The following is a 26,923-nucleotide window of genomic DNA, read 5'->3' as shown; positions in this document are numbered from 1 at the left end:
ATTGTCCGTGTTAGGCTTTTGATAACCCAGTTTTAATTTTAAAAAGCAGTCTGAATCAGTTAATCCTGGCAAATAGTGCAGGTTGTGTTCATGTGTATCTTGATTTTTGTCACCTCTAGGGTTCATTTTGATCTCCACAGCAGTTATGAACGTGCTTCAGTGGAAGCCAAGGTGTAGCACTGGCTCAAAAGCATCTGGTTAAATTTCAAAATAAAATAAAATAAAATAAAAATATATTTGAAAAAACCCAGACTTAAACATTGATGGAATCATGTTCATAATGACAGATTATTGTCAGTTTATCATCAGCGTCTTGTTTTTTACTGAGCTGTAAAGCCTGTGCTGATTTCACGTTGTACCTGATTTATACTATGCTGAGTTGTTCCACCCCATACCTGAAAAACTACAAAGGCACTCAGGTTCCTGGTGACTCTTTCTGGTGCTATATAAAAACTTCTTTTATTGCCTAATGTATAGCCTCCTGCTCTGGGATCAAAAAAAAGTATCTCAGGTAGTTCTGTGGAAAATGTCTGTCTACATCTCTGTAACCTTGCAGATGGAGTCGTAATTTGGGGGGGTTATGCTTTGCTTAAAAGAAAGCAAACAAAAATTATTTGACTTTTCATTTGCAAAGACTTTTAAGTCCTGTGGCATTTTTTGCCGCATTAAACAAGAGAACAAAAGTCACACAGTAAATTATTGACAGTTTTAGTCTAATGTAGGTCCAGCTGCACTCAGAAGAGAGCACAGATAAATGTTTTTCCCTATTTTAAATAACTGCATCCCAGCCAGTAGTGCTTTGGTGAGGATGTACATGTGCTGAAGGTGTCATTATTCAGGCTTCTTTCAGTTGAAACTGTTTCATAAAGAACTACTCAATTTTTTCTCTCTAGTTTAATTTTGGCAAAAGCTGGTGGAGGGCCTAATATTTCCTAGCAAGAACGGTGCTTGAAAGCTTTTATACATTCAGTTTGCGTCCCTAAATAATTATTTTTAGCATTATTTATGCCGCGTGTGGGTTTCCCGGGCACACGCCGTCTCATTGCAGCAACTCCAGGAACACAACAGAACAATCCACTCTCCAGAGCTGAATATACAAGATAAAAGATGTTTGAGATTAATATGCAAACATTTGGAAAACAATGGGAATGGAAGTTGGCTTTCCTGAGTAACAGAACAGCCAGAGACAAAGCGGTGGGAGAAGGCGGCTGTGACCCCCGGAGCACAGACGTCCAAATTTTGGGCATTGCTGGTGTGAGCAGCAGGCCAGGTACAGACATTTGTGCACAATGTCACCCACGGAAAATGAGGTGCTGCAGGAATTAACTTCCCTGTTTGTACTTGAAAGGTTCCTCTGTATTCTCTTTAATTTTAACAGCATTGATATTCTGTTTGCTTTATGAAACCCTTTATTACAAACAGTTATGAATATGAACATCTCATTTGACTGCTGATGAACAGAGGGGAAAATCTAAATTAAAACTTTAAATACCACTATTTAATTACCCAAATGGCTTTGACTGTGTTAAAGAGTGCCTGGGATTATTCTGTTTTTCAATTTGTTTTAATGCTTCCTCGGTAAAAGCTGATGGATTCCCAGGCCCATTGCTGTCACTGATGAACTATATAAAGATAAATGACATTATGGTAAATTCCACTTAATGACACATTTTTAATTTTCAGAACACAGACATTTTCTGGCTAGTGAATGAAGGCTAATTACCTCAAGATCAGAACAAAATAACTCCTCATTTTGAAAGATAATAGAAAAGAAATGTTGCAGATTAATGATGCTATTTATCTTTAAAAGAAAAAAACTCTATCTTTATCCTGATAGTGCAGTTCCCTGAGGAACACAGTTATAAAATGAATCTGAAGTCGCAACTTAATAGGTTATTAAAATTATTTGAGTGTGGGCTCCTCTGGTTCAGCCTTTCCATAAATTTAAATTGGAGGTCTGCTGTATTTCTAAAGGAAGCAGCTTGTTTACGAGGCCACAGGGAGCAGACGGGGTGCTGACAAAAGACACGCCTCACCCCATGCTGAAGCTCCTTTTCTAAGCCTGAATGGAACTGATATGTTTCAGGAACAGCTGAGAGAAAAGTTTAAAATGTCTGAATTGTGTTACACCGGTGTCTTTTCTTTCCAGCCTGTGTCATGATAAGAGTGAGTGGCAATAAAGGGCACGGAGATGGATCTGCAGTGGGGACACAGCCACAGAGAGCAGTGAGGCTCCAGCTCCAGAGGTGGTGCGGCTGCTGGCACAGGTGACACAGGTGGCACCCCTGGCTCTTGCTGCACTCCTGGCCTCTGCAGACTCACCTTTAAAAGAGAGGGATGGAAAAACATCCAATAATACAGCAGAGCTCCAATTTAAATTTATGGAAGGGCTGAACCAGAGCAGCCCGCACTCAAATAATTTTATTAACCTATTAAGTTGTGATTTCAGATTCATTTTATAAGCGAGTGTGAGCTCTGCAGGTGCTGCTCAGGGTGTCCTGCTCGTCCATCACTGTCCCCAGCCAGATCACAGGAACATTCTGTCCCTCTGCCTCCTGACATGACACGTGTGTCGTGGAAGCAAATTCCTGTCCGATACTCAACTGTGTGAAAATTCAGTTGAAAAAGAAATTTTCATCCATGAAAATACCTTTTGTGTCTGTTGTTGCCCAGTGCTGGGACTCTGGGCCCTGGTGCACTGTCAGTCGAGCGGCTGGGCTGTGCTGTGTGTGACGGAGCCTCCTCTGTCCTGGCTCTCCTCAGCTTGCCAAGCACCATGGCCACTCGGTGGGACATGCTCTGTGCCTTGGCCCTGCCTGCCTTCACTCTGGAGCACGAGCTGACCGGTGAGCTCAGCTGAGCAGCTTGGCAAGGAGTTCTTGGCCTTGCCAAGGCTGGAACACAGGAGGGTGGAGGGAAATCCCACCAGCTACATTCAGATATTGTAGGCTGAAGGCACAACTGGGTTTTAGGGCTGGTTTTGGTTTTCTGTCTTGTCTGTTCGTGAGGCAGTGTGACCAAGCTCAGCTGCGTGCTGTGGCTCTGTCCATAGAGGAGCTGGGATCTGCTCGTGCCACTGGTGCTGCAGGAGGCCCTAGGGATGGCCGCGTCCCCTGTGTCACCTGCAGCAAGGGGACTCATGGTCACTGCTGATACCTCTTCCCAAGCTGCTCATCCTCCTCTGCCTTTGGCAAATTAGTTAGCATTAATTACTGAGTTAAATACCGAGTTCAATATTTAAGTACAGCCTGTGTTCAGTGCCCTCCCATCCTGTGCAGCAGTTCCAGCATTCCCAGCCCCTCCCTGCTCCTGGCCCAGTGTCACACTGCAGTGTCACGGCTGGGGAGGCTGCAAGGCCAGCAGTGTCCCGTCTCCTCCGTGTGTCCCTCACAGCCACAGCGTGCTCCGCCGTGGCCACACAGCCCCCACAGGGCTGGTGACATCCCTGCCCTCCCGTGCCACTGCCCCTTCCCCTCCTGCCCGCCCAAACCTGCCTGAGGGGGCTCTGGGAACCCCCTGTGCTGCTCGAGAAAGAGTGCTCTAAAGGCAGCATTTTATACTGCTTGAGTTCATCTTCTTTGGGTACAAACTGTGCCCAAAAGGATGGATATGTAGTCCTAAAGAAATGTGTCGCTGGCAATTTTGTATATGTCTGTTGAGTTTCATGGTATCTATTAGGCATGATGGAATACATTGACCAGTGTGTGGGGTTAAAGCAAGGTTAAATTAGAGTTAAAACCCCAGCCTGGTCACTCACTGACAAAATGCAACATTCTGATGGCACCAGTCAGGAACAACACTCTCAGCACCTCTGGTGCTACTGTATTTTTGGTGTTATTGTATTTTTTAATTTTTCACAGCTCTGACTATTTTGTGCATGTTCCTTCCTCTCATCTCTTGCAGTAACATCTTTTCTCTTTGCCTGGGACTTTCCTTTTGGGTTGTGCATGTGCTTTGCAGGTATTGGTGACCTGTGCTCTGGTAAAAATGCATGATCTGGAGTTCATCATACACAATTAATTTACATGGTGCCAAAGTCAAGAGAGAAATAGAGAGCAGATTAATTTTGATGGAGCTGAAAAATGGTTGGTTATGCATTGGGTGTTTACAAGGTCTTGGCAAACCTAGGAGGTCTCACCCCTGTAGTTTAAGATTGCCACTGTGGGTATTTGGTGTGGATGAATTGGCAGTTCATACAACAGCATTTTCTGGTTTTCCATTTGTGGAAGTGTGATGTGAGCATAATCTGAAGCACTGCTGGGTCAGCTCCTGCAGGGGCTCCCAACCAGGGCAGTCCCAGTGGGTCAGGAGCCAGCCAACCCCCCTGGCAATGTCCCATGTCACCTGCTGTGTCTTCCAGAAGCCCAGCAGGTCATTCAGGAAAGCTTATCAGCAAAATCCCTTTCTGTAAGAAAAAGGTTTATTTTCACAAGGTTGGGTTCGTAAGGCCAGCTGAGGTTGCCTCGGTTCTTGAACTTTGTTTTTGAAAATTGTGTGTCAGTTTTACTTTTTGCAATTTAGGTTTTTGGAGACTTAAGATTGTAAGGATAGTCTTGAGGAAAAGCCTCTTTTAGGTACGTTGTGATATCAAAACTATGGTTTTTGCTTGTGTAATTATAATAATACAAATATAGAATTCAAATGGTATGTGTCACTTAGGGTTTAATAGCAGTACTGTGCTTTAGGATGATATTTGTGGAGTCAGTTTTTCCTGATTTATTGTAGGAATGCATAGAATATCACAGTTAGATATGGGAATATTTTGCCAATATTTCTGATGGATTCTGCCAGGAAAAACTGCAATTTTTATTTTTTAGTTTATATGGCTTTGGGTTTTCCGTTGGACAGCTGTCAATACGACTGAGGAGATGTCATTTAAAAAAATAAAATTTTCATTTAAATGATGTTATCCATGGCTGTTGTGGCTCATATCTAGCATTCATACATAAATTCTTCCAATTGTACTAATGGAATTCCAGTCCCAGGCAGCAGCATTTTACAACACCATAGCAAAAAAGCAATGTCTGAAACTAGGAGTGTCTCTAAGAAGTTCTTTCATGTTGAAGCAAAAATGTGCTCAGCAGAAAGAAATGTAAATTTAGGGAAAATCTCCAATTTCCTATTCTATGCAAAGCTTTGATTTTTTGCTGATTCAGGCAGTAGGGTTGACATTGGAGCTTCTCATTTCTTCTGAAATAATCACTTTTTACTTTGGAACAGCCTTTCATTTTTCACAGCACTATCTTCTGAAACAGTCCACTTTGTATGTATGAATCTGTTTTTCTCCAGATAACACAGAAAGTAAAACTATTAGAAACAGGTTCCCATCTATTACTTTCCAGAGTCCATAGAGAAATACTAATTTTCAGTGGCACCCATTTGGGAACTTTACGGATGTCTTTTGCCCCCCTTTCAAAAAAAGACAGAAAGCGGAAGAAGGAAATGCATCTGTAGTCTAAATTGACTGTGCCAAATAAAACATTAAATTTCAAAAGGACGTGTAAAAGGCAGATGGTTGATGGTAATAAAGCTGTCAGTAAAGGCTGGTGGCTGAGGAGGATGGCAGAGCCGGTCCTGGAGGGGTCCAGAGCCATCTCTGGAGCTGCAGGCCCTGCCTGCTGGGTGATGGTCAGCACTCCTGGTCATCCCTTGGGTCTCACGCAGCTCTGCCCTCACACAACCACAATTTTAACCTTTGTTTAAAAGTGCCCTTGCGTTTTATGAGCTACAGTGAGCAGATCCTAAACAAGAAGCCTGGGTAGATTAGCCCTTTTTTTTGACATGAGGACAACCTGATCTGCTTGCATCCCTGGCCTGATTGCTGCTGGCATTAGAAACACCCCAGACTCATTAGGGTTCCATTAAGGTTTGCTTTTCATATGCATCTCTGTTTATTGTTTCTCTCTTCTGATCACTTGTACCATTCCATTTTTCTTTCTCCATGGAAATAAAATCCCCAATCCCCCCTGCTGCTGCTTTGCTCTGAGGGAGTCCCTTCTGTCTGGCCCAGGTTTTTCAGTGCAGATATCTTGTGCACCCAGGTGCTTCCTGACTTTCCTCTGTGATGGTCACAGCAGTGCCGCTGCCCCCCACCCTGGGCAGATGTGCTGTGCCCAGATGTGCCCAGCAGATGTGCTGTGCTCTGTGTCCCTCCCATCCTGGTGGCTGTGCCAGAGCTGCTCCCCTCTGCAGAGCTCAGGCAAGCATGGGGGCTGCACTGGGCACCCTGCCCTTCTCCCTGCTTGTGTCCCCAGTGCTCAGTGTTGGTCTTCTCTGCCCCTGTCCCCAGTGTTGGTTTCAGGGTGCATTAGGAGGCTGTGCTGCACCAGCATACCCCATGGCTGCTGCAGACCTGCATGGCAAAGTTTCATGTGTTCTTGTGGAGAAAGAAATGTTGTGTGTTCCAGAAAGCAGATGGGTTTCAGTGCATGCCTTTGGGAGCAGTCAGCTCTGGTGTGCAAGTATTTAGGTTTTCTGCAGGCACTGTTCTTGCTGCTGGTGTTTGTGTCGCCCGCTCCCGTTAGAGTTGCCTCAAGTGACCCAAGTTAGGATGTTTTACAAGACCCTTCTGTTGGAGAAGGTCTGTCCCAAAGCAGCTCCTGGAGTGTTCCTGGCACCTCTCCCCATGAGCCATAGGTAGCAAATGACAGACCCAGTGCTCCTGTCAATGTCACGGCCTTGCGTCGCCATGCTGAAAGGTATCTCCTCCATTTATTGTTCCCTGGTAGTTGTTTCTTTGGGAGCAGGCCTCTTGTATAGCTATTTGTTGAACTGTGTACCTACTGAATTAGTCAAAGACCTGTATAAAACCATTTTTTTCTTTTCCTCTTTACCCCTCCCCCAAACTTGCTTTTGTTATGTATTGGCTTGCTAATCCTTGTGTTGAGCAGTATCAGACATCACCTTTCTTGGGGGCACTTAGTCCACTCTTCCGCTTTCTTTGTCAAAGGGCTCCCTTAATAGGAGAAGTCAACAGGGAGGACAAAAGGGATTGAAAGTTGTATTTAATCGGGGTCAGAGAGGTGGTGTTCAGAGTGACGGGCCCACAGGCAGGCTGGCCTTTTATGCTTTCCGACACAGATGGTCCCAGAGCATTCAGCTAAGTGAAGAGAAAGCTGCCCAGTGAAAGCTATTGTGGGGCAGCATCGTTACAGTTGAGAAGGGTTGCCAGGGGTAACTGGAGAGTATCACCAGCATCCTGTGATCACTAGTCTGTGCCATTGAAAACCCCAGACCCGGGATCGTTCTGGGTCCCTTGGCATCCTCCCGGTGCTCGGGCGTAAGCACCAATGGCTCATGCTACCTTCTTAAAATTTAATATCACTGCTTTTACTTTGAGGCGCATAAACTGCAGAGTCATTTGCATTTCTTAATTTCAGAGTAGCCACCTTCTGCAAAATATACAGCCACTTGCTTTGGAACATATTGCTTTTCTTCCCCCAGGGAACAGTCTAATAATATTTGAACTTATTAAGATAACACTGTGTTTACAGAAACTTAATTTTTTTACATTCTTCTGAGTGCATGAATAGAGGAAGAAGGAAAAAAAGGGAGCTTATGTAATTCAGCATGAATAAAGACTGCAGGCATGTGCAAAAGCTTTGGAAACTGTGCCCAGAAGAACCCCAGGAGTTTGCCACAGTACCTCCTTTGGTCTCACCAAGTGGCACATCACAGCAGGTAAAATATGTTCCTGACAAAATAGTTGAATGCTGCTTTTCTTTTTGAACAGCAGCAGCCCTGCTGATTTTTTGTTGAAACTATAGGTGCTGGTGATTATGGTAACATTTCACCTGGTGACTCAGGTGAAATGCTGTTTGAAAGAGCAAATACCAGCAGAAACCTTGAGTGAGAGCACGAGGTGAGCACTGAAAGTTCACTGGTGCCCAGCAGCCATCCTTCAGCAGGTGCCAGCACCACCGTGGCCACAGAGAGCAGCCCTGGGCACCTTGGGACGGGTCTGGAAGGGGCAGATGCACAGCCAGCTGTGCTGCTACTAGTGTCCAGTGCAGAACCAGCTGTGCTGCCCAGTGTCCAGTGCAGAACCAGCTGTGCTGCTAGTGTCCAGTGCAGAACCAGCTGTGCTGCCCAGTGTCCAGTGCAGAACCAGCTGTGCTGCCCAGTGTCACTTGTGGAACCAGCTGTGCTGCCCAGTGTCCCTTGTAGAACCAGCTGTGCTGCCCAGCAGCCCTTGTAGAACCAGCTGTGCTGCCCAGTGTCCAGTGTAGAACCAGCTGTGCTGCTAGCATCCAGTGCAGATCCAGCTGTGCTGCCCAGTGGCCCTTGTAGAACCAGCTGTGCTGCCCAGTGTCCCGTGCAGAACCAGCTGTGCTGCCCAGCAGCCCTTGTAGAACCAGCTGTGCTGCCCAGTGTCCAGTGTAGAACCAGCTGTGCTGCTAGTGTCCAGTGCAGAACCAGCTGTGCTGCTAGTGTCCAGTGCAGAACCAGCTGTGCTGCCCAGCGGCCCTTGTAGAACCAGCTGTGCTGCCCAGTGTCCAGGCCACATCCAGCTGTGCTGCCCAGCCCAGATCCAGCTGTGCTGCTCGGCACCCAGCCCATGTCCAGCTGTGCCAGCTGCCAGGATCTGCACACCCAGAGCACCTGCCCTGACTGTGGGTGCCAGCCAGGGCTGGCTGTGGGACAGGGGGTGATGGGCACAGCCCAGGGGATCTCGCACAGGGATCCCAGCCCAGCCCTGGCCATGTCCTTGGCCCTCTGTCCCCATCAGTCACCACGAGAGCACCGCCTGCCACAGTGCAAGTGTCACAGCACTGCCATTTTTGTGATGTCAGCCACACAGGGAGTCCCCACACAGGCCACCAGCTGACGCCAATTTCATTCCAAAATTGGATATTTGAATTCAGAAGTGGTTGTTTTGGACACTTCAGCACTTCTGGACATTTTTAGCAGGTTAGATATTGTCTACCATTAAGCAGCTTCCATTCTCCGCTTGTTTGCTCCCTGCTTAGGTCACTGAGGTGTTCCAGTCTGAGCACTCCTGTTGGTATCAGTGACACAGGTGGCACCTGCAGGGACGACACCTGGCTCCTCCGCAGCACTCCCTTTTTGAGTGGTGGCAGGGTAGGGAGCTATGGGTAAAACACCCTGTTCGTAGGGTTGTTATGGCTCTGTCAGATTGCAGAGGAAAGGGAGGTTGTGCAGGGCTTTGTCAAGGCAAGCAGCCTCGGAAGTCAAAAGTATAATCTTCATTATAATGAAACAGAAATAATGAAGGCTGGAGGCAGGTGTGTAATTCAGAGAGTGTGTTGTCAGAGACAATGGCAAAAACCAAATCAGTGTTTCTACAGCTCCTGAGATATGTTCTTTTCAGGCAACCAGCGAATTTATCATTCTTTATATTTCCAAAAGAGGGAGGCTAGCTGTGTATTCCTTTCTCAGATTACATAGCTGGCCCACTTGTTTGCCAGATTTTGAATGTTGCTAGTGAGTGATGTAATCTGTTTGCTTTAAATAATGTGTTTACTTGCCTGCGTTTACATTGAGTAGGTGGCTTTTTATGTTTATACCTCATTTTCATTTTTTAAATCCATTTGGAGATCTGCTGGGTAACAAAATGCAGATTACCTTTCCCTTATACTTCCCTCTGCAACTCTGTTAAAAAAAATTAATAATAATGTAATCACATCTTTCCTACTGCATCATCAAGTTTGTTGATCTTATACAAACACAGATGTAAATGAAAGCAAGTGTAGAAATAATGCATCTCAAATGTACTTTATTCACAATTCCTTTAAAATTAATATCTGATTTTCAGACTTGTGTAGTAGGTGCAAAATACATGTTTGATTTCAGTCATACCCAAATCATCTAAATCACTAACTAATGGCAAAAGGAGATGGAAACTGGAGCTCCCCAGCATTTCTTTATTGCTCATACATCAAGCACTTGAAATGAAATTGTTGGAGGTTGTACTCAGCAGAGGTCCTTACTGCTGCTCAGAATTCATAACATTTTGGGAGTTTCCTGCGTCTGGTCTTGCCCTGAGTTAAGGAGGTGAGTGTCTGGGAAGAAGTCTGTACCTCTGGTTTCCAGATTTGGATTGTTTTTCCTAAGCCACATGCTCTTGTCATCAGGGCAGCCCTCGTGGCAGCTCGGGGCTGACAGGAGCAGGTGTGTGGTGGGTTTGGTGTGTGCCCATCGCGGTGCTGGCTGGTGCATTCCTGGGAGCCACAGGCGGGCTGCTGTTCCTGCCAGGATGGCCAGTGCTGGCAGGGCTTCCAGCAGGTGTCTCGGGTTTTGGTTGATAGTTGCTGCCCCGAGATGTGCAGGATGTCTCTGTTTCAGCCTGCTCGTATGAAGAACGAGTCTGGACTCTTCGCTTTTCAGTCTTTAGGTTGTTTATTAATTCTTATCTGTAAAATTTTCTCTCTGCCCAGCCGAGATCTGTTCAGCAGGGCAGCCACAGGCACTCTGACCGCCCCCGAGGTGGTGTTGTCTTTTTATACTAAAAACTACATATAACATATTTACAATTAATTCCCAATACCCATCACCTATGTTAGACAGTGCACTTCTACTCTAAACCAATCCCAAAGTGCCAACATCACAGCAGAAAATGGAGAACAAGAAGAAGAAGAAGAAGAAAGGCTGGACATGTCCTGATTCCTCCATCTTGTCCCCATAACCCCCATACCAAAAATCCTAAAATCTACATTTTCACCCTGTGATAATTTTATTATTATACCATTCAAACCTCTGTGGCTTTCCGGTCCTTGTACAAAGCTGGTAACTTGCTCCAGGGGTCACAATCAAATGCCCGGGTGCTGTGTGCCAGGGTCTCTGAGCCCCCCGGCGGGGTCCTGGCAGCTCTGGATGCACTGAGGGATGCACTGAGCTCTGACACAGGTGTGGCTTCCTGCAGGCTCAGGTGCAGTGATCCTGGGCTGGATGTGCCACTGCTGCAGCCTCTGGTAGCAGTGTGGGGTGAGCCCACAGCTGTGGCATCGTCCCTGTTTGGGGTCACCCCACTGGGGACACTGGTGGTCACATTTCTCCTCACAGAGAAAAGCAAGGCACAATCCTTACCAAGAATATTTCTGGGCTTCATTTCCTCTGAACCTCAGACAAAATTATAATTTTATTTATTTATTATAATATTATTATTATATTTGTTAGTATCTCATTTGCAGTGCCTATGCTTGTGCCACAGCAGAATGCAGTGTGGAGATTGTTCACCCACAGTGATGGTGTTTTGTTCCTTGGCCTGTCAGGGCCAGGTGTGTGTGTGTCAGGGCTGTCACTGACAGTCATTAGATTCTGGGCAGTGCAGCTGAGTGGTTGGCAGATTCAGTTTAGACGCAATGTAACATGGTGTAATATAGTATAGAATAATATAGTGTAATAACCTAATTAATGGGCCTTCTGATAAGATGGAGTCCTCCCCATGATTTCTCCCTGCCATGAGGGTCGTCCTGTGTGCCCCTGGTTTTTTAAGATTTTCTGAGCCCTCTGATGTTTCCATTCTTGTAGTGAACTTTCTCACACAGTTTCTGTAAATAACTCATTGTTTTGCATTCCTTTATGGAGGAGGAGAGAGTTGACGGACTGTTGGTTTGTCCAGTGTCATTGGAGAGGTGGCACTGTCACCCTCCAATCCACTGCCACTTTTGGAAATCGATAAATGTTGGAGTCAGAAAATAAACTTCCCCGTTTTGCCTTGAGAACAGTGGTGTGTGCACGTCGTGTTATTTGGTGTCCTACAGTGACAGTCCTGCTTTGACAGAGACTTGCCGAGCAGTTCAGGACGTGTCTTTGGACAGCCTTGGGACCACGGTGGCACCCTGGCCCCTCTTGCCCAGGGGCTGTCCTTAGTGGGGTGGCCGTGGGGTGTCCCCAGCCCCGGCTCCCCCTGGCCAGTCTGTTGTGCTGTGTGTCCTGCTGCGTGTCTGTCCTCCTGTGCGTCTGTCCTGCTGTCTGTTGTGCTGTGTGTCCTGCTGTGCGTCTGTCCTGCTGTCTGTGAGATGGTGCCAGCTCTCCAGGGCTGCCTCTCCTGACGTGGGCCGTGTGTGCCCCTTGCCAGCTCACCCAGGGCACGAGCAGATGTGGGAGCAGGGCAGGTGTGAGCCCCGGCTGCAGGCTGGAGCGTGGATCCTGTGCTCCAGGGCTCCTCTTGTCTCCCTCTCCCTGCCACCGCCCGGCCAAAGATGGTGCGAGCTGCAGAGAGTGTCTGCGGTGTTTGTTCAGAGCCCTGAGACAAGCTGCCACCCTGCTCAGGAAATTTGGTTGATTGCACATTTTAAATGAGGCCTTGGTGATTTTTTTCAGTGATAGGACTGGTTGTTTTTTTCCCAGTGTTGCTAAGTAGAAGCAGGATCTGCATTGCAACAGCCCTCAGTCATGGGTTCAGACATCCCTTCCTCTTGTCCAGAAAAAGGGGAAAATAACTCCTGAATCAAAGATCTCAGTAGTTGTTGCCCAGGTCTGTGATATAGAAGCTATATTCAGTCAGTTGCACAGCAGAACCATGATTCTGCTGCAGCACACGGGACTGCCACCTGAGGTACGCAGGCAAAACTGTCAGAAAGGAGTGACTTAAATCACAACTTCTGATGTGCATCAGCTCCCTTGGACTAATATTAACATTTCACATTCACTTCAGCTCAGCCACATGAAGTAATTGACCTGAATTAGATAACTGCATATTTTAAAGAATACTGCTGTTTAAAAATCAGCATTGAAACAAAAAAGAAGAAACTTTAATCAAGCAATATATTATAAAGTAAACGAAAAAAATATAAATATTAAGTGCGTAATGTTTTCCTATTAGAACAGCAAAAATTTGAGGCTTGCAGCAGTTGAATTTAGGTAGGAAGAGCTAGCATATAATATGCCTTCCATTTATACTGATTTCAGGAAGAAGTGATATTAAATGTCATAAGTCCTGTTTTAAAACTGATTATAAGCAGGTTACCCATTCAGTACTGCTGGTGTCTGATTCACTATCCATAAAGGCTTGTTAAATTCTCAAAATTCAAATGCTTAAAATCAAGTATAGGCTTACGAGCTCTCCTGGTCCCTGAGTTCTGTTCTGTGTCTCGGGCTGTGAAAAAATGGAAAACGTGGAAAAATGGAAATTTGGGCAGCCCCCGCTGGGACTGACGGGGTGCTGGTCACCCCTCCCGGCAGCACCTGGGCAAGAGGTGCAGAGACCAAGCTCCTCAGGTGTGTGAACAGCTCCTATTCTTACAGAACCTACATTTACTAGATAAGGGAGGAAGTTTTGTTCATTACAACAGCGTACCTAAAATATGAGTTGCTTTTTGGTAGCAGTGAGAAGGATTTTCCTATTGCTGTGGTATCAGAGTAAGGAAAGAAAAAAGCGTGTAAAAAAAAGAAAAAAATGCCTAACAAACAGAAAAGAAACCAAAACCACAGAGACAAATGATCAAATTATAAATAACTATGTCTTTAGCATTGTAGGAGGTGCTTTTGACCCCACCATTGAAGTGTCAATTGCGGTTATATGGCACGCACAAAATAGAAAGCAGAAAATAATGAGAGAAAAATCAAGGATACACTATTTGCAAGAACTTTTGTTCTTGTTGTTTTGTTTTATTTATTGAAGGTAGAAAGAGCATTTTCCCCCCATGCTGCCGTGGAATGCCCTCCCTGCTCCTGGGGTGTCTGCTGAGATGGCTGTGCCAGTGTACATGGGACACAGAGATTAAATCAGGGTCTCAGATTCATTTCATCTCCTTGCAGCATTGAGAAATTCTTAAACAAGCAAAACCTGAATTCTCTCACTGAGAAATGTTATTTGCTGATTGTACAGAGAACATTTCCTCGCTTTTCTTTGGAAAGACAAAGAAGGAAACAGGGTGACATCTTTTCCTTGCTGCAAGGACAGAACTGTTGTAGCCGGTGAGATTTAGCAGTTCTTTGGCAAGGCCACTTCATTTCTCATCACCCCAAAATTGTACCTCTTAAGTACAGAATGACATGTTTCTGCAAAACTGTTTTCTATTGTGAGCAGAATTTTCTTTTCTGTTCCCAAGAAAAGGATGTCTTTGTCCTGTGAAACAAGGTAACACCAAAAAATTGTCACTGCCGTGGAAAAGGAGGCTGTGTTCTTCATCAATCTTTGCAGCGTTACAGTCTCCACCCCACAGTGTGAGAGCCTAAATGAGAGATGCAGGAGTGCAGGGGCTCTCCAAATGCAGTTTATTGTATCCAAGGTGTCACAGCAGCCCAGGGCTGTGCCCACAGCTGTCAGCTCCAGCTGCAGGCAGCCCTGGACACCCTTAGTTTAGGTTACACTGCATTATACACTTTTCTTTTGGTTACAATGCATTATAGACTTTTCTTTGCTGAGCATCTTCATACAGCAGAACCAATCTATACCTTAACTCTTATCTATAGCCTATCATAACTACTGTAATTACCATGTTCATGTTACTGTTCTCCAATTACTAAAAGTCAGTACATTACAGTTTAAGCTAGAAGTTGTTTTTCAGTTTTCTTGCAGTGGGAAATTCTGAGACCTTTTTTCCACTTGCCACATTGGCTGACTTGTTTGCCTGTGCTCTCTTTCTGCTTGGTAAAAACATCTTCTTGTTTGGGTGGGTTTATCCTTTGCTCTAAGCCATAAAATCCCTTCTAACTAACGCACCCTTTGCCTCCTTGGTTATCCAGTGAGACTGGCTCAGCAATTCTTCTATATCAAAACTTGCTTCCATCTCTATTCCTTCTTCAGACTCTACATTTAAAAATCTTTCTGCCAAACACACACATCTGTGAGAATTTCTTGTCAAACTTTCATCCTTCCCAACACCACAGAGCCCAGAGTAAGACCAGTCTCAAGACATGTGACTTTCAGGCACGCATGCTGGTGCTGTTTGGTGCTTTTTTGTTCCAAATCTCCGCAGTCCTTTGAGAGCAGAGCGCCGTCTGTGCTGGGACCCAGCAGTGGCAGCTGCAGCCTCTTGGTGCATGCTGTACAGGCCATGGCCAAGGTGTTGCGAGGATCTTTCAAGCTCTTGCTGCTGTAGAAGTGTCCGGGGATGGCGTGAAAGACGTGCCTGTGGTGGTGAGGCCGTGGGAGCCCAGGAAGGCCGAGCAGAGCAGCGTGCTTACCCTGGAGCTTGCTCCTCGCAGAGCAGCTGTGCTGCTGCACATCCTCAGATGCATCAGGGCCTTGTTTCCAGTCCCGGCCAGGAGAGCTGTGCCACTGCATCACTCCTCTCTTTCCTTGGAAAAATCCAGCTTGAGGAAGCCCTAATGTGTGGGGGCACCCAGGTGCCTGAGAATGGGGAGATTTCCTCAAACAGATTGACAGCAAACCTGTGAGGAGGTGTTAGTTTCTGTTACCCAAATTGGAGAAGTATTCTGTTCAGTAGGAATATTTTTGAGGAACCTTCTGCTTATGATTCCTATTGCTATCATCATCAGGAGGACCAAAATGGAAACCAGGAATCTCACCCGCTCTGTCTCCAAACTGCATTTCTGCTCTCAGAGTAATTCAGTTTCCCACACCCTGACTCTGACCAGGCTCTTTGGGAGTCCTTCTGTCTGGGGCTCATTCCGGAGCTCCCAGGGAAAGATGAGAGTGCTGAGACCTGCCACCTTCAGGGCTGTTTGGGGTCAGTCTCCTCCTCGTGCTCCAAGAGCTGCTTTGGGTGCCTGGTCTGAGCCTGAGCATAGGAAGGAGTCACCGGAGCTGGGATGATTTAGTTTGCCTTTGCCCAACGGGCCATTTATCAGCACGAAAGAAAGTTGAACCAAAATCCTGGCCCATACCCAAAGACTGGCACTCAGCCTGCATGGAAATGTGATTTATTTCTTCCTGGGTTAAAGATTTTGGGAATTTCAGAGAAAAAGTTAAGATCCCCAATTAAGCTTGACAAATTTCAGATATTCATCTACATCAATATTATTCCAACTCAGGGATTATTTCCCTATTTTATTGTTTATGGCAGCATCAGGAGAGCCGTGCTGTTTCTCCAGGATGCAGCTACTGGTGAATGGTTTTAGGTTTGTGATTCAACTGAAGCATTGAATTTCCAAGAAGCAATTAATTTCCAAGAAGCTTTAAATCTGGATTTCATTGCAGGGAGACATGTCACATTGTTGGCACATACCTTACACGGCTTCTTTTAGCCACGGGACCTTTGGCACATCAGACACCCACAAGAGCAAGGTTCTGGGGACTTTGTTGTCTCTTTTTTATTTACATTTATATTTCATACATTTTGTATTTGTGATAAAAGGTGCGATATGCTGGCCAAGCCGCCGCAACTGTTGATCCTCTGTACAGGGTGGGAGTGCAGCGAGGGATGAGTGCCCCTCATGCTCAGGGTGTTCCCCAGGCTGGTGCCACCACAGCTCAGCAGGCACCCGTGCATGCACTGCAGGCTGCACAACATGCAGCAGCACTGGGCTGGGGGCTGCAGCAGCAGGCACGGCACACACAGCCCTGCCCAGCGGTGTTTTGGGGCTGGGGGCTCCCCCGGCCGCAGCCTGGCCCCGAGGAGGCCGTGCACCCTGGCTGAGCGCAGCAGTGTGGAAACCCAGGGCACCACAGGGAGCATCTCCCTGTCTGCCTCTCCCAGGGCAGCGCTGGCTCTGACCCCCGTCCATGGAGAAAGCTTCCCAGACTTCAAGACAGACTGGAACCCACAAAAGTGGGAAATAGATTATGGAGAGCAGTGTAGGTGTGTCACTGGGTGAGAAATTGAGGTTTTGGGATCTTTAGTGTGTTGTGGATGGAAGCAAGATCGAGGGCACAAGGTGTTGTCCTGGGTTTCTTCTTCATGCTTCTTCTTCCTGCTTCTCCATGGGTTTGGGTGGCATTTTGTAATTGGGCAGAAAAGTCACCATTGCAGCTCTGTGGGATCAGTTATTGGGTTAAAAGGGAAAAGAATCTATGTGTCAGTTCTTAATTGAATGGTTTAGTGTTAAAAGACCTTGTGCCAAGAGATTGTTGGCCATTTTGTGGTGCTTTCCCAGCGCACTGAGCCTGGTGTGGACAGCGTGCAAAACTCTAGATGAGAGAACGACAAACAAGAACCTAAATACCAAAAGAATGCAGTGTGTCTGTTTCCTGAGCCAGACGCAGCGCAGGAGGGTCTCCCTGGGCAGGGGAGGGCCCAGCAGAGTGCCGGGGTCGGGGATCAGGGACAGCGCGGCAGCGAGCGGGCTCCCGGCAGCCTGAGGAGGATGGCAGGCTGTGAGGAGCCCGTGCTGCTGTGACACGGAGTGCCTGTGACACTGCAGCCCAGCCCCACTGCCCCACCGCTCCCAGCCGTCCGTCCGTCCGTCCGTCCTGCAGAGCCTGCAGCAACTCGGGCTGTGAGCGCAGCAAATGCTGCGGGCACCTTGTCAGGCACTAGGAAACAAAAATCATTAATCCTGTTTGGAATATATAATTGCATCTCCAAATGGTGGAATGGGGGATTTAAGGGTTAATAGGGAATTTAGGATAGTTTAGGAAATATATATGTGAGCATATGATATTCATTATTCTACTCGTATGGGACTGCGGTAACTTAGACCAGGCTAAGACCTTTTTTGGCACTAACATACTCTGAAATTTCCTTTTTTTTATTACTGTACTTTCGGTTTTTTCCCTGTTTTAGTTTTCTCACAGGTAATTCTGAGTTAGTATTTATTATTTTTTTCTTCACCAAGGATTGCTGAAATCTAAAAGGTATTTCAGACAACTCAATCAAATAGCTAAAAAGGGTTTCTCTTCAAACTAAAGTATTATTCACTTTTCAGTCATATAGAAAATAGTCAGAAAGTGAAATCTGGATGCACCCAATGAGAACAATAGATTTGTGTTCAGCCTTTCCTTCTCTAAATTAGAAATCACAGTATAGACAATGGGATTTCTAAATCATATATTATACCTTATTCTGTGGTGGGAATAAAATGTTCATGTTTGCCTCCTTTTCTCTGTTTAACTTTGACTGCTGTGAACACTAGAAAGAATAACCCTGCAGCTTTTCTTTCTTTTTTTCTTTTTTTTTTTTTTTTAATCTATTCACTTTATACTTTTCAGACAGATTTTTCCCCGGGGTGAAACAAAGGTTAACTGAAATTTCCTCTGTTGTGTACCTGAACGAATCAGCAGTTTGAGAAGGAAATCCCATTGATGGGCAAAGAGAGTGACAGGCTCTATTTAAAGAATTCCCCCGACTGTGTGGTAGACCAACCATGCCATGAATTTAACTGTTCCTGTGGTCCCCATACTTGTACCCACCAAAAAGAGAGAAAAACCTACTTTGTTCTGCAAATGTTGCGCTAAGCTTTGAAAATCATGAGCCGCTGAGTTTTGTGAATTAACATGGCCAGCAGTGGCCAGCGCTGAAGCAAGCAGTGTTACAGCACAGACAGAAAACAGACAGGAAATTATGCACACTTACATAATGGAAAGGGCACCCTACATGTTCATGTTTAGCATGTGTCCCTGCATTTCAGCAGTTTGGTAGTACAAATATTCCACCAAAATATCGTTTACAGGATTGTCTTTTGCTTTGTTCACTGCGCATTTTTATTCCCACTTGGTTCGTGGGGCCTTTACCCTCACAGAGCTGCTGAATAAATGGATGTGAGGGAGCCCCAGAAGGGCACAGGTGTGGAGGGGTGCAGGAGGGGACGTGGAGAGGCTGTTTGGCACAGAAATGGGGAACAGGGACAAAGCGTGGTGACAGGACCTGCCTCTGCACCAGCACTGCAGTGATTTCTGTATTTATTACTGTGTGCTTGAGCACCAGGAGGACTTCCCTGCCTGCTCAGAGCCGTGACCCCGTCTGTGCTGTGCTCTGTGTGTCCCTGCCACGGCCGCCCCAGCCCTGCCCAGCTGCCAGGCCTTTCCTCTCCGGCAGGGATGGGTAACGCTTCCCCTTGGGCTGCTCAAGGTTGTCTGAAGTCACTTTTACAGCTCCTGGGGGGGTTTCCCACTCTTGCAGGGCTGCTCACAAGTGTGTGTCTCTTTTCCTGTTTGAGCTCCGGTTTGCTTTCGGCCAACTCTGCCTTTGCTACAGTCAACTGCTTACATTTTAATTAATTTCAAAATGGGTTGAGTATTGTTAGTTGGATTTTGTGGTGCTTTTCAGAAATGGCACAGAGAGGTTGCTAAAAATAAAGCATTGGAGGGATTTCCCTACTGCCAAAACATCTGCACATTACTGGCACACACATAACTTTAGGTATGAAGGAGAGAGGAGAGAGAGCCTCTTTTTGCCAGGAGAAAATGTCTCAAATTGAACTTCTGTCAACAATTCCATCGACTGATTTCCCTGAGGGAGATATGGATCTCTTTTAATGCTGTCTTAAAGAGATATTGACAGGTATTCCATTAAGCAGCAGGTGTTTTGTTTGTAAGTAAACCATCTCTTTGTTATCGAGGAAAAGTTGAGAAATCCCGAGAAGCGTCTGTGAAAGGCACGCCAGGGTTGGTGCTGTGCCCGGGGCTGGGGCGTGCAGGGGGGGCTGCAGCCCCCTGGCCAGCCCTGGGGAGGGGGCCCTGCTGGCATGGGCCCGGAGCGGCTGCCCTGGGCAGCAGCAGCGCCTGTCCCCCACACAGCAGGTGTGCAGCGGGCAGGTGTGCAGGGAGCCGGGCCGGGGGCGTGCTGCACACCTGAGACACACGGACACGGCCGGACGCACGGACAGCGCCCTGCGTGCACACAGACACACACACAGACACACACACAGACACACACACAGACACACGGACACGGCCGGACACACGGACAGCGCCCTGCGTGCACACAGACACACACACAGACACACGGACAGCGCCCTGCATGCACACAGACACACACACAGACACACACACAGACACACGGACACGGCCGGACACACGGACAGCGCCCTGTGTGCACACAGACACACACACAGACACACACACAGACACACGGACACGGCCGGACACACGGACAGCGCCCTGCGTGCACACAGACACACACACAGACACACACAGACACACGGACACAGACAGACACACAGACAGCACCCTGCACACACACAGACACACACACAGACACACACACAGACACACACACAGACACACGGACACAGACAGACACACAGACAGCACCCTGCACACACACAGACACACACACAGACACACGGACACGGCTGGACACACGGACAGCACCCTGTGTGCACACAGACACACACAGACACACACAGACACACACACAGACACACGGACACGGCCGGACGCACGGACAGCGCCCTGCGTGCACACAGACACACACAGACACACACACAGACACACACAGACACACACACAGACACACACAGACACACACACAGACACACGGACACGGCCGGACGCACGGACAGCACCCTGTGTGCACACAGACAGACACACAGACACACGGACACGGCCGGACGCACGGACAGCGCCCTGCGTGCACACAGACAGACACACAGACACACACACAGACACACGGACACGGCCGGACACACGGACAGCGCCCTGCGTGCACACAGACACACACACAGACACACACACAGACACACGCACAGACACACGGACACGGCCGGACGCACGGACAGCACCCTGCATGCACACAGACACACACAGACACACACACAGACACACGGACACAGACAGACACACGGACAGCGCCCTGCATGCACACAGACACACACACAGACACACGGACACGGCCGGACGCACGGACAGTGCCCTGCGTGCACACAGACAGACACACAGACACACGGACACAGACAGACACACAGACGGCACCCTGCACACACACAGACACACACACAGACACACGGACACGGCCGGACGCACGGACAGCACCCTGCGTGCACACAGAGACAGACACAGACACAGACACAGACACACGGACATGGCCAGACACACGGACAGCGCCCTGCACATGCACAGACACACACACAGAGACACACACAGACACACGGACAGCGCCCTGCACATGCACACAGACAGAGACAGACACAGACACCACACAGACAGCGCCCTGCAGACACACACACACACACAGACACACGGACAGCGCCCTGCACATGCACACAGACAGAGACAGACACAGACACCAACACGCACAGACACACAGACAGACACACAGACAGCCCCCTGCAGACACACACACACACAGACACACGGACAGTGCCCTGCCCACACACGCACAGACACCAACACGCACAGACACACACACACACAGGCACACGGACAGACGCACAGACGCGTTTATCCGTGCCTGCAGCCCCTGTGCCAGGTGCAGGAGTGCCCTGCCCACACACACACAGACGCACAGACAGACAGACACACACACAGACAGACACACAGACACGTTTATCCATGCCTGCAGCCCCTGTGCCAGGTGCAGGAGTGCCCTGCCCACGCACACACAGACAGACAGACACACGGACAGACACACACACACACAGACAGACACACAGACACACACACACACAGACAGACACACACACACACAGACAGACACACAGACACACACACACAGACAGACACACACACACACACACACACAGACACACAGACACGTTTATCCATGCCTGCAGCCCCTGTGCCAGGTGCAGGAGTGCCCTGCCCACACACACAGACACACACACACACAGACAGACACACACACACACAGACACACACACAGACACACAGACACGTTTATCCATGCCTGCAGCCCCTGTGCCAGGTGCAGGAGTGCCCTGCCCGCGCACACACAGACAGACACACAGACACACACACACACAGACAGACACACACACACACAGACAGACACACAGACACACACACACAGAGACAGACACACACACACACAGACACACACACAGACACACACACACACACACAGACACACAGACACGTTTATCCATGCCTGCAGCCCCTGTGCCAGGTGCAGGAGTGCCCTGCCCACGCACACACAGACAGACAGACACACGCACACACAGACAGACACACACAGACAGACACACACACACACAGACAGACACACACACACACACACACAGACAGACACACAGACACGTTTATCCATGCCTGCAGCCCCTGTGCCAGGTGCAGGAGTGCCCTGCCCACACACACAGACACACACACACACAGACAGACACACGGACACACGGACAGTGCCCTGCCCACGCACTGCCCCCTGCCCGTGCTGTGCAGCACCCAGGCTGACGGGGCCATCCCGGGGTCTGCTCCAGGACAGTGCCTGGCTGAGCCCTGGCACCCCGTCCTTCCTTTCCCTTTGGGGAGCACGGCTGCTTGGGCACAGAAAATGTGAAACTCATTATAGCCAGCTCCCTTACCCCAGGACTTGAATCACCTTGGGTCACACATAACCAGGAATTTTCAGATGTATGTAATATGTCACATTGTGAAATTCTTACAGATCTAGATATTTTTAGGCAGTTTAAGGCTTATAATTTTAAAATGCTCTTCCACTAGCAGCAGAAGCTGTGTCCTGGTATGGTAAATATTGTTCAGAGATATTCTGAAACAGTCCTTGCCACGGAGATCTTAGTGGAATATAATTAGAGTTCTGTATTCTGTAATATCCTACATTAATTAGCAGTCAAAATCCAATTTTTAAAGCCCAGCTTGGAAATGTATTTGCCCTTCAGGCCCACGTATCATTGTGCCACAGCTTGAAGTGTCCTGTGTTACGGGGCTGATCATAACACACAGTAAATAAAATACATCTCGTCGTGCATTTTGCAATGAGAAGGAAGGGGGCCACGAGCGCTTGCGTGCTCCTTCAGGGAGAGGAGGTGGTTTATTTTCAGAGCGGGATGCCCGTCTCTGCGGCCCCCGCGTTGCTGAGGAGGGCGGTGGTGCCCGCCCGGGCGGAGCTGCGGCGAGGCTCTGTCCCAGCCCCGCTGCGGGAGCGGGAGGGCGGCTCGGGGGCCGAGCCCGGCCGGGGCAGCCCCGTCAGCTGCCGGGTCCCTGCTGCAGCAGCGCCGCAGATAAGGAAATGTTGTGAACCCTTCATTGTTTCTTCTGAGTCAGGGTTTTGTTCCGCGGAAGCAGATTGTTCCCCCGGGCAATTTCAGGTTTTGACTGCTGGTCCTCCTTCTCCCTCCTCCCCTCCTCTCCCTGTCTGGGATGAAAGAGGGGAGGTTTGAATGCACATTGAACAGTGGTCCTAAATCTGGCTTCACCCCGAGCGCTGCTCAGAAATTTACATTTTCATGCTGGTGGAAGGATACATGTGAATCTCAATGATCTTTCAAAATTTTTCTTTAAATAAAAGCAAAGCTGTTGCTCGCCATTCATCCCATTGTGCAGGGGCAGAGGACAGCCAAAATGTGGTACTTGATAAAGGGAGAACCTTGTGCAGGGCTTCCATTTTCATATAAATGGTGTGTATTTTACATCCTCGTCCTCCCTGATCTGCAGTTTGACAACACCATTTTCTCAAAGTATAAATACAATAAGTTTATACAGGAAAGTCAGTTGTAATTTTTTAGTATAGAAATATATATAATCATAATAGAGGAATTTATCTTAATATTAAACTTAGTGTAGAAATTAATATAATTTTATAAAGGAGATAGCATTTAACAAATGAAGATAAGGAACATTAAAAGCACAAATATATCACATATGTTCTTGATTTTATTTAACTCACAGAAAGCTTTAAATAAGTTTCATATGTGCAACTTCTCCACAGAAAAAGGGGGAAATCCTGACAGAGACTGTCTGAATAAGAGTTTGAACTGCTGTATTCTGAAGAGTAAAAACAAAACCAAAGCAAATGCAGAAACAAAGCAATCGCAGCCCTTGCTGCAGGCAGAGATGCACCTTCTGCGGGCATGCCCACCTTAGAAAAGCACGACGTGCCCTGGAGGCGCAGGTGCCGTGCCAGGCCCGGTGGGGGCCGGAGCTGCAGCCAACAGCCCGTGCGTGCCCAGCGCTGCCCGCTGTGCCCAGGCCGGGGCCGTATGGGTGCGGCCGTGGCCGTGGAGGCGCAGGTGCCATGCCAGGCCCGGCGAGGGACGGAGCTGCAGCCAACAGCCCGGCGTGCCCAGCGCTGCCCGCTGTGCCCAGGCCGGGGCCGTACGGGGGCGGCAGTGGCCGTGGAGGCGCAGGTGCCATGCCAGGCCCGGCAAGGGACGGAGCTGCAGCAACAGCCCGGCGTGCCCAGCGCTGCCCGCTGTGCCCAGCCCGGGGCCGTACGGGGGCGGCAGTGGCCGTGGAGGCGCAGGTGCCATGCCAGGCCCGGCGAGGGACGGAGCTGCAGCCAACAGCCCGGCGTGCCCAGCGCTGCCCGCTGTGCCCAGGCCGGGGCCGTACGGGGGCGGCAGTGGCCGTGCTCGGGCAGCCCGAGGGCGCGCTGAGCCAGCCCTGCGCCCCGAGCCGCTCGGGGTGCCCTTGGGGTGCCAGCTGCGCAGGGAGGCTGCTCCTGCCGGGGGACCACAGAGGGACCAGGGCTGCAGGCTGCACACAGGTGGCACCAGGGCACCCCAGCACCCCAAGGTGCTGCTGCTGGGCGAGCCGAGGGAGCAGCCAGGACAGTGCAGGGCTGGCCAGGAACCACCCACAGGGCGCTGGCATTGCCTGCAGGACACATTAATTCACCCTAATAAGCAAACAAAACCAGAAGGCAGGGAAGGATCTGTCAATTTGAGAAGACTTTTGTGATTTATTTTGTGATCTAGAGCCAGACAAAACACTGTGGTCAGCGAGAAATATTGCAGATTTTTCTATGTGTCTCTACAGCGGGATTTCTACTTGGTTGCAGAAGCAAAACTCTCCCTAGGTGTTTCAGTCTGAAGAACTTATTGCGTGTGAAAACAAAGCCTTTTGCAATCTATTGTGAATTAGAATTAACTTTTATATCACCAAACAGATTTAGTAAAGGGAGATTTTGTTGTAATATTTCATTCAGCATTAAAGCTCTTATATTTATTTTCTGAGTGGAGCAGTTTTAGCTTCTTGTATTTAGGAGTATTTGAATCATTGTATCATGGTTTTCCCCTGTGAAGCTGGGGATTTTGACAGTGAAGAAGAGAAACTTGGTTGGTTTGCCCTCAGGAAGGACATGCCTAGCGATTAACAGGAGTTAATTCGCCGGTAATTTTGATCTGTGACCATTCTGCATGTGCATTTCTGTGCAACACGGCACTTGCGGTGCCGACTGCCAAGTCAGAGCTTTGAATTACAAATACCTTTTTTCTTTATTAATTAATTTCTTTAACAGGCATTTAAGCCATAAATAATGCACTCAAATATGACAGCGTTTCTTTGCTTTTGCTGATCAGCCTGGGAGGGTTTGGTTTTCCCTGGAGCGTGCCCACGCTCTCTGCTGCCTGGGGCAGGACGTGTCCCAGGTGCGATGCAGCGGCGCTGCTGCAGTGCTGGCATGGCACTCGCTGTGTGTGCCACCACTCAGGGTCACTCCTCATTCACAGCACTTTATTAACTGCCCTCTTTGTGCAGTAGCAATGTCTCCGTGGCAGCAGGAGCAAGTGTTGAAAACAGAAATACCTGAGGGCATTGCTCAGGTGGGAACATGCGCTGTTGGATGAAGAGCAGCAGTAGCCTGAGTGACACACCTTGTGTCCCAACACTACATCACATGCCTCAACCAAAATTACTGACTTCTTCAGGAAATTAAGAGGAAGAAAGAAAATTTTAGATGGTACAGTTTTAATTTGTAGTCATCCACCTTCTAATGGAAATGAATAGTGCGACCAAAAGTGGAGACATTTTTGCCGTCGGTAAATCGTGATGATGATGTGATTTTTGTTAGTAACGCGGATGCCTCAGATTGAGCTGCAGGATGGGGAGGGGGCATCTTGCGTTTAAAGGTGTGCAGACATGCAGGATTGCCGTGCACACAGGTTGCAGTGCTGGCTGCGAAGGCCGGAGCCCTGTGCTGGGGGGGATCCTCCTGCAGCGGCGAGGAGCTGCTGTGGGAGCACAGCTCTGTGTGTGCGGCCCGAGCGCTGAGCCGCGTGCACATGCAGCATTCCTGCAGCTCTGGCTGCACCCCTGCTCCTGTAGCTGGCTGCCCTTCCGCTTCCTTCCTGGTTTGTTTCTTTTCCCTCCTGCCAGCCCAAAGGCTGCATGTGAGAAGGTGATGGCGTGACAGTCGATAATTCAGTGTGTCCTCCTGATTTATTACACATTACCAACGCTGTTTGGAAATAGATTTGCTCAGCTTACAGTCTGGGTGTCTGAGGTTGTGCTCAGCCGTGTTGGCGTGCAGCACTCAGGGTGCAGGGCTGGTGAATTGGCACGGAGGGAAGGTGTGGGCTCTGCAGAAACTTCTTGTTCCGTGTGCTCCCACGCTTGCAGCCTCGGGGCTGGGGCTGGAGCGCAGGCAGGGGCAGCTCCAAGGGCTGCAATCAGGATCTTGGGAGCTCATGCCTCTGGCAGAATTAAATCCCCACCTGAATTTAAACCCCAGGCATGAGGACAAGAGGGTGGTGTCAGAAAAACTTCTCCCAATAGCTGCACCTGTGCTGATGCTCAAGTGAGGCAAATTTGGTGCCCAGTGGGTCAGCAGCTTTCCTTTACCAAAGATGGAAACAATTTCTCTGCTTTAGTACATTAAAACCTGGTAGCAAGTTCAATAACCTGCAGTAATCATCATGTTTAATATATTATAGAAAAATATTCATATAACATAAATATAATTAATTTTAATTTTGTTTTTCAGGAGAAATTGATGTGAACTGGTCTATCTCTCATAAAGACTTAGAGGTAAATGCAACCAAATTTTCCTATAATTCTTTATTTTGTTGCTTATTAACAAGCAGAATAAAGTAAATGGGATTGAAAAGCCCCTCTGTGGTGTTTTTATGGGAGGATTAGCAGTGTCCTCTCACAGGAGAAAGGAGTTCTTGAGTTGGGGCTGGCAAAGGCAGGAAGGGACAGGGCTGCCAAGAGCTGGAGTGATTGCACAGACCATGCAAGGGGGACATCAGCTCTCCCTTCCTGGTGTCTCTGGAGCCCCAG

General features: G+C 48.3%; 1 protein-coding gene across 1 annotated transcript in view; it reads left to right on the top strand.

Moving 5' to 3' along the window:
- The window catches only part of ZCCHC7 (zinc finger CCHC-type containing 7), a 97,745-nt gene that overhangs the window by 37,845 nt on the left and 32,977 nt on the right, over positions 1-26,923 (top strand). Inside the window, exon 5 of the mRNA XM_063180240.1 lies at positions 26,625-26,668. Coding sequence (XP_063036310.1) covers positions 26,625-26,668 — 44 coding nt within the window. The remainder of the gene's footprint in view (positions 1-26,624; positions 26,669-26,923) is intronic.

This window comes from Melospiza melodia, chromosome Z, assembly GCF_035770615.1.
Source record: "Melospiza melodia melodia isolate bMelMel2 chromosome Z, bMelMel2.pri, whole genome shotgun sequence".
Classification (NCBI taxonomy): Eukaryota; Metazoa; Chordata; class Aves; order Passeriformes; family Passerellidae; genus Melospiza; species Melospiza melodia.
This window is presented reverse-complemented; position numbering and strand designations above follow the sequence as displayed.